Below are 12864 nucleotides of genomic sequence, written 5' to 3' on the forward strand. Positions count from 1 at the left end.
ATAATTAATTTGGTTTCTTTTGGGGTTTTACTCTACCAGCTATGTGAAACTATTTAGGCTAAAGTTAAGGAAGCTGCAAACAAATGAGGTTCTCATGTTTACACTTATATTTACATAAAATTTCAAACAGATGTTACAATGCACAGTATTTTGTTTTTCTTCTAACCCTTGTCAGAACACATTTACATACTTTATTGCTGATATTATAATCTTCCTCTATGTTCCTGGATTGAAAGGGACCGTACTGGTGAGAAAGTGAACCGTGTCTATAGTTTTAAATAAATTCCTTTTAGACAGCACTGCAGAGTCCAGACTTGGAGTCCTTCCCACCAGTTTGTGGTTTCAGTTCTCAGCAGTGAGGTGAGTTTATGATTAACTAGACAGATTAAATGAACATGAGAGAAAGAGTTATTGACATAGAGTTGGACTGTAAAATATTTCCATACCTAAAAGTCATGACTTACCTTTACAAATCTGAATAATGTTGAGTTTATGCTGTTGTTTAGTATTCAAGTAAATAAAAAATTAAAATTCCTGAAAATAGCCAATCAACACTTTAGTTTTTTTTTCTAGCACTTAAAAAACACTATTATCAAATAGTTGGAATGAGAGATTAACCACATTTGATAAGACAAAGATTTACAGAATAGCATCATGTGCAAATGTTGTTATTCTCAAATATGCAATGTAGCTGTGTTTCTTTAACAGATAGATACTGGTAAATCCTGAAACCGATCACATGCTGCAGCTGCACACTTTAACTATTTGCACTGAGCTTATGATACAAAGAATAGATTTTCCATCACAAGCACGGTCATAAAAATGCTGCTGTTTAACCTCACCGTGTATTTTCCTAATAGATTACAGGTCATGGCACGTCTGATTTCTCTGCTGTTGGTGCTTGGTATGTTCTTGTCGACATAAACTTGGTTGACTCTAACTGAATGTTAAAATTCAAAGTTTGATCCTTTTTTCCTGTTTATGTTATTCTCCTTTGCTTTGGAATAGCATATATTATTATTTTCATTGTACTCTTAACATTTCAATATGAAAATGAAACAACTAAAACCAATATTTGTTTCTTTTTAGCAACCATGCAGATACTTCTTATTGAAGCAGAAGCTTCGGTACAAGGAAACCTCAGTATATCACGTGAGAATTGCCCTCGGCGCTGGAAGATTAAAGAGGATTCAACTGCAGAGGCTCTCGAAATCAGGTGTTGGATAGGAAAAAAAAAATCTTTGGCATTTCTTTGGCTTTGCCAAAGAAATGTTCTAATGATGTCAATACATGCAATTGCCTCAACGTTACAATTGAAAGCAATGAATTTTTCATAAAGAAAAAGAACGGTACGAATGCATCTTTAAGTTCTTCATGTCGAACAAAACTGAATTAATTTCCAGATCCCTATGTCTCAAAAGAAATCAATCTCACATACATAATAATTCATTATTTGAATGATCCTCATTTTTGTAGAATGGATACCTGTAAAGAAGTCTGAAAGTTTTATATTTTGTAAAAAATGCTGCACGACTGAATGCCCTCTTTATTGTAGAGATACAGACTGGAGACAAGGGTAATGACTTCCTCTAAAACGTACTTTTAAACACTTTTATACCTCAAATGTTTGGGTCTCTCATTCTGTATGCATTTTTTTTTCTTTCATAGGTTATGGATTGAATCAAAGATTTCAACAATTGATGTGAAATTTAATAGCAATTCTAAGTTAAGTGTGACTAACGAGGATGATGGTGAAACAGGTAGGCAGTTTTTTTTTTTTTTAAGTTATCATCCTGCAGCTGAAATCTGGGAATTTTTGTTGCTGTTTTTACTTAAGATGTTTAGTTTCCAAATTAATTAGTAAACTGAGTTAAATGCTTTTATTTGCTTTTACTTGCAAGTAAAAGCAATTAATAAAGAATGTGATGGATATAAAACTGGAGATTGACAATATTTCACTATAGCAATGGTAAAAGGAAGAAGCTTCAACAGAAAAAAATAGAACCATTTCAGTTAAGGACAGTTTATGATGCATGTTTGGCTCTAATTTACACATAAAATTACATTGTTGGCTGCTTCTTTTTTCATTGAACAGATTTCCTTCTTAGATATTAAGTGCTGTGAGTTCTTGTCTTCTTTGTGTTACTATTGATCCCCAAATTTCTTTTGTTTCTTAAGTTTTAACTGCGGCATATCTAATTGTGTAATTGTTTGCCGTGTTACTTTACAGCAGGAAGTTCCTGGGTTCCAATCCCTGCCTGGGGTCTCTTTGCATGTAGTTTGAATTTTCTCCTTATGCTTGCCTGAAAAACATTTTTTTCTCAGTTTTATAATGGGATATTTGTGCGGAAAGGAAAAAGGAAAAAGATCATTTAATACCATTTAGAATATTGTGATAGCTTAAATTTAATGTAGAACTCACTCCTTCAGTTACTAATTACAAAGACATCAGTTCCACCCTCCACCATGCAGGGTGAGATTTTAAAAAATGTCATGCACTGAGTCTGCAGGCGTTTTTCTTATAAGTCTGCATTAAATATTATTTAATGTTAATTTTGACAATTTTTTTATTTAACATGCTGTTAAAAGTTGTCATTTCTTCTATTCTATTCTGGTTCCATAGTTATCGACCTCCTACTCTTTAATCTTAGTGTGTATTTAGCAAAATTGCTAAAACATTGCATGACATAGATGCAATGTTCAAGCCAAGATACTCTAACATTGCTTGTTAGAGCTGTTGTTTTTTTTACCGGTATTTCTAACTCAGTAGAGTTTTCTTTTTTAACACATGCATTTGTTTGAATATAAGTTTGATATGAAAACATAAAGCCTTGTTTTTATTTCTTTGTTTGTTGCCAAGAAACATTTCTGCAGGCTATAAATGAGACCAACAGCTGGATTAAAGCTCTGCAGCACTGCCGACATTTGAATTCGACCCTGGTTCAGATCACTGATGAGACAGTGGGGTACGAATTGCTGAGTCTGCTAGAGGAAAATGAAGCCTTACAGAACGGATCCTGGATCGGACTGGAACGCTCCATCTTTGGCACCAACTTGGAGTGGAAGTGGACCTCGGGGATCAAAGCTGATTACTCCGACTGGAACAGCAGCTTTTCTGTCGATCCCTTGAACAACCACTGCGGAAAGATTGTTTGGCTTGAAGATTCAGACGATTTCCAGCTGCTGGATGGAAACTGCCATGAAAAGCTACCTTTCATCTGCCAACGTAAGCTTCACTTTCAATGAGAGGCCTTTATATAAAGAGGTCTGCAGTGAGCATTATAGAAAACTAATAATCCTAATTTTGATCATTGTATTTAATTTCTTCAGGTCAGCCATAATCTCTACGGAGCTCAGAAAACTACATAGATGGATCATCTTTCTGCGAAAAGTACTCTTTAATTATAAAGGGTTGCTCTGGATTGCATGTTTTTTTTTTATGTTAGATATATCGTTTTACATTTAGTTATTTTATTTTATTTCATTTTATGCTTTATATATTTATTAAGCAGCATGATTAAAACAAGCAGTTTATCATCTTTGAAATTTTATTTTTACCTCTTTTTGTATTTCTGTTGATGAAGAAGTAAAAAACCCAGAAAAATTAGAACTAAATTAACAAATCTGATTTGTATTTTTTGGCTCAGAATAAGATCAAGAGTGAAGTTTTTAAGGGATATTTTCACAAAACCACTTTAAGGTACTTTATCCGTTTTACATGAAAAAGACCCAGAAAACTTTACTCTTTTTCATAAAAGTTTATCATTTAATTTCATGTTAATTCAACTTTAAATGTTTTTTTTTTTTTTTTGATTTCCATGTTTTGTTTTGGGTTTTTTTTTATCATTTTTCTTAAGGTTTATATAAATGCAATATCTAACATAAACGTTTCTTATTTGTTTCTGTAGATATTGTGAGGCTATTGATTATATTTATATTCTTATCCATATATATAACACTGAGATGAGTGTTTTTGTCAGCCTTATGCTACTTTATAATTAATTTTATTATTTTCTTAAGGTTCATTTATACTCATTTGTGTCTAAGCTTTAATCTGATGACTGATATCGATCCTTTTGTCACTTCTCAAAAAAGAATAACAAGCCTACTAAGGTTTATAGACAGATTACATTACTTAATTTCTTTATTTCATATTATAATTTGACACAGTTATTACATTTGTATTTGCTTTAATATTATCGGTGGTGATTGTTAAATTCTTGTGCCTTTGGTTTTTGACCTCTATAAAATACTATCTCACCAATAAATACAATCTGACAGATTCCCTATTGGGTTGTACAAGCTTCCATTGATTCTGAGCATTTATCTATGTTTTGTATTATAACTGAAAATGTATTTGGAAAGGTATATCTGAAGTTGAATTTTTCTATAAAATGATATCTAGCTTACATCTCATTGTTGATCTTGTCATTAATTAGATATTTGTAGTGGTAAAAAGGAATTGAACTATGCAGTCAAGTTAAATAAACTGTGATTGATGGATTTCACTCAGTCGGCATTCTTTTTCTTTGCAAAGAAAATAGAGACAATCATGGCGTAATGCCCAGCCCTGCTCGTGCTACACAAAGATTCGCATTAATTTAAACCCTGCAGGAAGGCTGTGATAGCGTTACCCAAAACAATTATAGACAGTTGGAAACAACACATGTTATAAAATAATCCCTTAGAAACAGTCTAGCTTGTTATGAGAACCATTATGTTTATCCCAATCTGTCAGGGTTTGGTTGTGATCTGAGGACCCAAATGCAGAGGCAGAGGTGAGTTTTTGTTGATTTAATGAAAGTTAAAGGCTAACTAAAGGACCAACGAGCAGATTGGGAGCAGGTGTGAAGAGAGCAGACTGGGAAAGAGCAAGGAAAAACACCAACACAAGGGGGCAACAGATGGCAACAAATACAAAACCTTAGAACTCAAATATATCCAAAAACACAACAAAATAAGAATTAAACCAGTAAAACTAAAAAACATGGAGCAAAGTTAAACTGAATACTCAAAAGAAAACATAACAGAACCAAGACTGTGACACAAACACTCCCTAATAGGATAAACAACCCCTCTCCCTTAGACACATTGTAGCCTTGCAGCTCTAAATCTTAAATGAATGAAACTCAGCACTCAATCAATATATGTAAAAGGAAATTAATAAGATATTGATTTTTTTTCTTGTAGATAACTTTGGGGTTGATTAGTGATATATGTTAAAAAAATGTAAACTGAAAAAATTATAAATTAATAATTGATCTCACATTGGAGAAATTAACCTCTGCATTTAACCAATCCCCTTTAGGATCCCCAGAGTGGCAGTATATGGGATCAGGGCTCAAACTCAAAACCTCAGGATTACAAGCTCTATGCCATAACCACTAGGCCACCACTTCCCCAGCAATACAGCATAATTATCATTACCATAACTTTCTGAACAATTATTGTTTGTAGATTGAGAGTAAAAGTTTTTTGGTTTGTCAGGAGAGAGGATGCTAATGCTAAAAACATTTAAAAAAAAAATTTTATACAGGAGGAATACTATTGTCAATTTCATTTTAGAAATCCAGAAGCAAAAGCCCAGTAAACATGAATGGGAAAAGACTTTTAATTAAGCTATCTGAAATACATATTAAGTAAATCTAATACATTTCAAAATGGCCACTTGGTATTTGTAAAGATTTATAGGGATCTAAAACTTAATTTTATACTTAATGTATTCTAAATGTATTCTTAAGTCCAATGTAATAGAAAATGTAATTGAGGAACTCAGTATTTACAGTTTTGACTATATTAATTATTTTAATTATCTACAAATGGAACAAAGGAGTGGACTTTTAATATATTTCCGAACAGTCTGGCACAGTAAATAGAGAAAGAGCAGAGTTGGATGCAGTCTGGGTTTGCATCTGGAGGGAAATAGGTTTAAGGTTCTCTGTTGGGGTAATGAGGGGGTTCCATTTTTTGTCCTGTGGAAGTGGAGACTACCTGTGATAGTGTTGAAGTCATAATAATAATCGAACTTTAATAATCTCACATTGGAGAAATTTACCTCTGCATTTAACCCATCCTCTCGAGGAGCAGTGGGCTGCCATTGTGTGGTGCCCGAGGAGCAGTGTGGGGGTTGGGACCCAGAGTGGCAGTCTGTGGAAGTGAACTCAGAATCTCAGGAAGCTCTATGCCTTAACCACTGGGGCGCCACTCCCCCATCTTTCTTGTTATTCCTATCTAGGCTTGAAAAAAGCTGTAATGGACTTACTATTGGTTTTCTGTGGGAATGCTACAATGGAACTATGGACTGGCCATGATCACACCAAGCCAATCATTGGTCATCTGTGTCCAACTCTAACAGATCATTTGATCTTCCCATGTGGAAGTTATTCACCAAGCTTGGAACAAATAGTTCTCTAGAACAGAGCGTGGCAGCAGTGATATTTTAAAATGAATTGTCCTAACTTTCATTTTTATTGTTAGTATATTTACCCTAAACTGACAGCAAAAATACAGTAATTAATAATTCACATCAATAACTAACAAACACAGAATTCAAGCCATTTTCAGAACTAGTTTTGTGTATCATGGGGGAGAAGGAAGTTTCTCTCCAAGTCATTTAGGATCATTCTATGTGATCAGGGATAAAAATACAACTTCTAAATCCATTTAATTTGTGTATTATATAATACCCTAAATTATGGATTTAGACAGCATAGATGTATTAATATGTGTGAATATTTATTAGGGAGGGCATCATGAAAATCTAATCTTTCTATAGTAATTTATTTAGAAATTTAAGATGTTGTGATCATTAATTTTTCCATTTGTTAGAGTGTAGTTAATTCAGCTTTTGGTGTCTATTACTTTTAAGCAACCCCTCTGTGCACATTGGTCCCTACCATCCCTAATTGTTATGGTTCAACCAGCATACACCTCTACTGTTATTTTTTTGAATATATTGTTGATCATTTGTAACGTTGTAAATATTGTGGTGGGGAAATTATTTACCTATCTATTCCTCTTTCCTCCATTTTAAAATCATAGCTCATATTTGACATGTTTCTTTAAGAGTGACTCAAACATGCACAATCATGGATGCTGAGAGGTTTTCAGTGGTTTTATAGAGAACACTGAGAAGGTAACTGAATCAGTAAGGCCCCAGATGGGGAGTCTCTGAAGGGAGACGGTGAGCAGTAACAGATGAAGGTATGAAATTGTTTGAAGCTTAGAGAGGCTTACTGTTACAGAGGGCAGTAAGGAGGGACTGTACGGAATCTGCAGCTCAGGTGAGACGCTGATCTTGAAGGTACAGCGTTGTGGAGGCAGAAACCCAGCTGGAGAGAAACAGACCGAACCTTTCCTGAGGGCTGACACAAGAGGACAGTCTGGGAAATCCAGGCATCAGAAAGAAACTCAGGAAAGGAAATGCGAGGAGGGACACAGAACAGGTAAGGATCTCAAAGGTTAGATTCTGAAACTAGAAAAGACAGTTGGTCTATTACCACAGAAGGTGCGAAACCATCTGCCGTCCATCTCTTTTTCTTCTTTGGTGAAGTTAAATGGCAGTTGGCAAACAATTTGGAAGTGCTTTATTGCCACCTACCAATTTGGATTGTTGAACAATATGACAATATACTAAACAAATATGTAGTTATTTATTTAATAAGGATATAAAACTATTTATTTATTGAATGCATAAAAAAATCCCAAAAAAAGCACATGCACAACCCTGTACCTGAACGTCCGCTCTTCACGTCTCCCACAATCACTATATAGAGCGGGGACTATATAGAGGGCTTTATAGCAAACTCAGTTAACTCACTGCTCTGACAGATAATCAATACTTTTTGCTCCCTGTTGGTCACGTTACTCCTCCTCCCCTGGCTAGCGACAGCCTATGGTGACAGTGGGCTGCTGTGAGAGCAAATCTGCCTCTTCTGAGGCCTTTCTTTTCTTCCCATACACTTCGCAGACACTTTTTTCCTTACGACCCTCGGCCAATTTCTAAGAACCGCAGTGGGAAGGTGTGCTTAAATGACTGAAACCTTAGCTCACCACTTATGTATATGATCCACCAGGAAATAAAAGATCATCCTCTGCACCTTTAAGCATCTAAGGCTGTACAGAACAATTACCCATTTATTCACTTCCACCACAGCATTGTTGCAGCCGCGGAGTAGGCATGTAGTCACGTCAGTCAAATTCAAAACTTCTCAACCCCCAGAGAATAACCATTGGTTAGGTGTTAATTGTAACTTCATCTAGCAAAGATAGTGAACAAACCCTTGACAGAAACTGCTGAGTTTTTTGCTGCATCATAGCGCTTACAAGCTATGACTGCCTTCTCAGGCCTTTGCAGGGAGATCTAAAGTTATGTTCGATCTAAAGCTGTTCCTCAGGCTTGAGGCAGCTTCTTCAGGTAAGATCCGTTGTACCCTTCATGTTAAAGTGCTGGAGGTGCTGCCTGAACTTGTACGGAGGAGAAGATTCAGGTTCTATATTTTCTTGTCTCCACCTGCAGCGCAGCCATCCTGATGTATAGCAGCTTAACAAACTTTAGGGAAACTACGTCAGCGGCATAACCAGTTAGAAGGAATGGTCGGTGGGGGTACTTCCCAATACTGCAGTGAATAATTGAAAGAAAGTAATAATAGGAAAAGATTTTATGAAAATTAGGAACAAAAAATGTTCTACTCTGTTTCATCATCTGCTGGAGGAAAATATTACATGAATATGTGACCGTCATGCTATTTCCTGATGGAACTACTGTGGCCAAAAAAACAAAAAACACACCTTAAACATGGAAATTTGACCATGCAGTTCTGGACTGATGAGTATTCAAATCACCCATATACTAACAAAAAACTTGTTTGACTGGGTGCTGGCGAGTGTTGAAATCATGCATGTCTAGAACTAGCAGGGATGCAAAATATATATGAAGCAAAGTCATAGATGTCTGACAGATAATACAGCCAAATACAAATGGCAGCTTACCTCTGTTTATGCTTAAGATTCAAAAACTCTACATAATAAAACTGGGAAATTATTAAAATACAAACACCATACAGTAGAAATCCAAACCTATTACCCGAGGATAATAACAGTGTGGTTAGATTCCACATTTGCAAAGAATAACCCAGTTTTATGTTTCATCAGATACAACTAACAAATAACCACTTTTTAAGCTATCGTTTGAACAAAAAGATTGATCAAACCTAAATTCGACTCAGTTTATTTTGGAAATGCAGTAGAATTAAACATTATTTGTTTTGAAAGTTTTTGGTCCTGATGTTTGTGATGTTTGTGAAAAAATATTCAAACTGTCAGTTTATTTGCTCTTGACTGTAAAGGAGCTGTTCTTATGATAAGGATTTTAAAATATTTCCTCTCTCCTTTTTGTAAAACACATTTTAGCCATATCTTCAGTAAAATATGACCTCCTGTTTTGGGCATGTTAATTATTTTATAACACGGAAGAGGCAAGCAGCTCTACAAAGTCCCAGTTCCTGCTTCCCTCTTGGAAAGGGACAGCCATCAGATTGTGCCTTTCAACTGGGTAAGTTTTTAATGGAGCTAAAGAATAATTTCAAAATGACAAAAAATGTATATTTTCTGTACAACAAACCTCCAACCTTTCTAACTGCATGGGTCAAATGTTTTCCCTATGCTTACTGAATGACAACTATTCATGGTGAAATCTATATTATTCTAAGTGAATTTTGTTTAGTGAAGTTCATATTCTGGACTTTTATTAAATCCTTTGCTCAGGATGAATGATAGATTATGACACACTTGGGTTCACCTCTGAAAAAACTACAGATTAACTTTTGTTAAAGCTTTCTAAAACTGTAATGATATATGGTATTGTGATACAGTTTATTTTACAATTAACTTTTATTCCACATATTTGTTATATTCTACAGGGTAGATGACATGTTTTTTTTTTTCTGTTTCAGTGGTTGTCTTTGGTTTTCTATAAGATAAAAAACCATGAACTATTTAATTTGTCTATCACTGCTTCTGGGTATGTTGCTACATATTGTATTTATTTATTTATTAATACCATTATATTTTTTTCTGACTGAAGGGTTATGGAATTGAAACAAATGTCTATTTAACATTTAATTGGCTGTTTCTGTTTTCTTAGCAAACATCAAAATTATTTTTCTGTCGGGAACTGTGGTGTCTAGAGTATACATTCAGACAAGTCACAGCACAAGAGATTTTTGGCTTAAATGTGATGAGACGGATGACGTTTTTGTGTGCTTTGGTTCTGAAAATCCTCCTTGCCAAGAGATTGATGGATGTTGCAAAAAATGCTGCAAGAAAAATGGCAACTCAAACCATTGTGCTGATGGGTAACTATGTGGATGGATGGATGGATGGATGGATGGATGGATGGATGGATGGATGGATGGATGGATGGATGGATGGATGGATGGATGGATGGATGGATGGATGGATGGATGGATGGATGGATGGATGGATGGATGGATGGATGGATGGATGGATGGAAATAATTATTGAGGCAATAATGTTTTTATCATTTTAAAATTGAGAATATGTTCCTGGTTTTTTATTTGTCTCACAGATTTCCAAAAATCCAGTATGCAAATACAACTTTTACTATAGAGTGTGAACATAACTGTAAAAAGACCTTCAGTCATACAGTCTCTGGTAAGTACACAGTTTAAATAAAGACTCCTGGTGTCTCTGATTGACCGGGGCACCAGAAATAAGATCAAGAGTAATCTCATGTTATATAGTATATATAAAGCATGAATATCAAATAAAATAACTAAAATGCATCTTTACTTCATTAGTTTTTGTAAATTTAAATATTCCCACTTCTGCACCAAAAGTTTACAAACCCATACTGAGGAAGCCCCCCCATAAATGATTATAAAATGGTTTGTTCCTGCCTCTTAGAGCACCTGATTTTCCTGGCATGGTGCAAGAGTCAAAGATGTGCCTGAAGTTAGGTACAACGGTGATAACCTTGACGCCTAGAAAACATTAAAAACCGGTTTACAAAAAAGGAGAGAGGAAATTCTGAAAAAGGAAATGCATAAGAAAGAATGATTATTTGTAACCAAGGTTTTCTTCAAAATATGAGAGTAAACTGTAATGTGAACAATAACACGAAGGTAACATGACATCCCATTTAGCAGAACATCCATACAATGAACTTGTCTTTTACTGTACTTACAGGGTCAGCAGCTACCCAGACTCGAAAAACCACTATGACTTCACCTCTCACTAGATCAGTGTCAACAGCAACCCAGACTCCAAATGTCAGTACGACTTCAACTCTCGCTGTATCAGAGTCAACAGCAACCCAGACTCCAAATACCAGTACGACTTCAACACTCGCTAGATCAGAGTCAACAGCAACCCAGACTCCAAATACCAGCACGACTTCAACTCTCACTAGATCAGAGTCAACAGCAACCCAGACTCCAAATACCAGTACGACTTCAACTCTCACTATATCAGAGTCAACAGCAACCCAGACTCCAAATACCAGTACGACTTCGACTCTCACTATATCAGAGTCAACAGCAACCCAGACTCCAAATACCAGTACGACTTCAACTCTCGCTAGATCAGAGTCAACAGCAACCCAGACTCCAAATACCAGTACGACTTCAACTCTCGCTATATCAGAGTCAACAGCAACCCAGACTCCAAATACCAGTATGGCTTCAGCTCTCACTATATCAGAGTCAACAGCAACCCTGACTCCAAATACCAGTACGGCTTCAGCTCTCACTATATCAGAGTCAACAGCAACCCAGACTCCAAATACCAGTATGGCTTCAGCTCTCACTATATCAGAGTCAATAGCAACCCAGACTCCAAATACCAGCACAACTTCAACTCTCACTATATCAGAGTCAACAGCAACCCAGACTCCAAATACCAGCACGACTTCAACTCTCACTAGATCAGAGTCAACAGCAACCCAGACTCCAAATACCAGTATGGCTTCAGCTCTCACTATATCAGAGTCAACAGCAACCCTGACTCCAAATACCAGTACGGCTTCAGCTCTCACTATATCAGAGTCAACAGCAACCCAGACTCCAAATACCAGTATGGCTTCAGCTCTCACTATATCAGAGTCAACAGCAACCCAGACTCCAAATACCAGCACAACTTCAACTCTCACTATATCAGAGTCAACAGCAGCCCAGACTCCAAATACCAGTACGACTTCAACTCTCACTAGATCAGAGTCAACAGCAACCCAGACTCCAAATACCAGTACGACTTCAACTCTCACTAGATCAGAGTCAACAGCAACCCAGACTCCAAATACCAGTACGACTTCAGCTCCTTATCCAACTAAAGGTAAGCAACACAGCTAGCATCATGACAGTGAGTTTATATGGCTTCCTCTGCCTTTTTTTATTCTTGCTATTATTACAACAAAGAAAAGAAAATATTTGGTCACAAATCCAAACATGCTATTTTCTTACATACTAATTATTCTGAAAGACTTATTATCAACAAAAAAAAATCTTACTGTCCTAACTAAAGTTTGGACAGCTGAAAACAATACCTACCTTAGTCTGTTTACCTAAGTTTGCCAATTAACATTTGGATGATCCAGAGGAGTCAAGGGAGAAAGTCATGTGGTCAGATGAGGCCAAAATATAAATTTTTCATAATTCCACTAACCGTGTTTGGAGGAAGAGGAATGAGAGCCATCCCAAAATACCATCCCTACTGTGAAGATTGGGGGTGGTAATATCATGGCTGGGGGCATGCATTGCGAGGTTTTGATTGATCACTGAAGAAGGGTTAAGGTTGGGTCTAACAACATTTCCAGCTTTTTTTATTTCTGGCATTTTTTTTTTTTTG

General features: G+C 35.9%; 1 protein-coding gene across 2 annotated transcripts; it reads left to right on the top strand.

Annotated features, from left to right (window-relative positions):
- The first annotated feature begins 209 nt into the window (after positions 1-209).
- Positions 210-4289, top strand: LOC119771824 (lithostathine-1-beta-like). 2 transcript variants are annotated; one of them, XR_005279185.1, is made up of 7 exons: positions 210-360; positions 861-904; positions 1090-1349; positions 1477-1576; positions 1669-1760; positions 2861-3226; positions 3331-4289. XR_005279185.1 is itself a non-coding variant. In XM_038267993.1 (6 exons), exons 2-6 carry the CDS (start codon positions 871-873, stop codon positions 3339-3341), a joined length of 630 nt encoding a protein of 209 aa, XP_038123921.1. In that variant the 5' UTR covers positions 213-360; positions 861-870; the 3' UTR covers positions 3342-4289. The 2 variants fall into 2 exon arrangements, 1 of the variants encoding a protein (XP_038123921.1); XM_038267993.1 differs by lacking the exon at positions 1477-1576 and having other exon boundaries at positions 213-360; positions 1090-1216.
- The last annotated feature ends 8575 nt before the right edge of the window (positions 4290-12864 follow it).

This window comes from Cyprinodon tularosa, unplaced genomic scaffold (genome assembly GCF_016077235.1).
Source record: "Cyprinodon tularosa strain WSP-4 unplaced genomic scaffold, ASM1607723v1 ctg69, whole genome shotgun sequence".
In the NCBI taxonomy this organism is placed as follows: Eukaryota; Metazoa; Chordata; class Actinopteri; order Cyprinodontiformes; family Cyprinodontidae; genus Cyprinodon; species Cyprinodon tularosa.

Coding starts and splice junctions, on each gene's coding strand:
- LOC119771824 (XM_038267993.1), top strand. CDS start 871: ATGGCACGTCTGATTTCTCTGCTGTTGGTGCTTG. Junction 905..1,089: donor TTCTCTGCTGTTGGTGCTTG/GTATGTTCTTGT, acceptor GTTTCTTTTTAG/CAACCATGCAGATACTTCTT. Junction 1,217..1,668: donor GCAGAGGCTCTCGAAATCAG/GTGTTGGATAGG, acceptor TTTCTTTCATAG/GTTATGGATTGAATCAAAGA.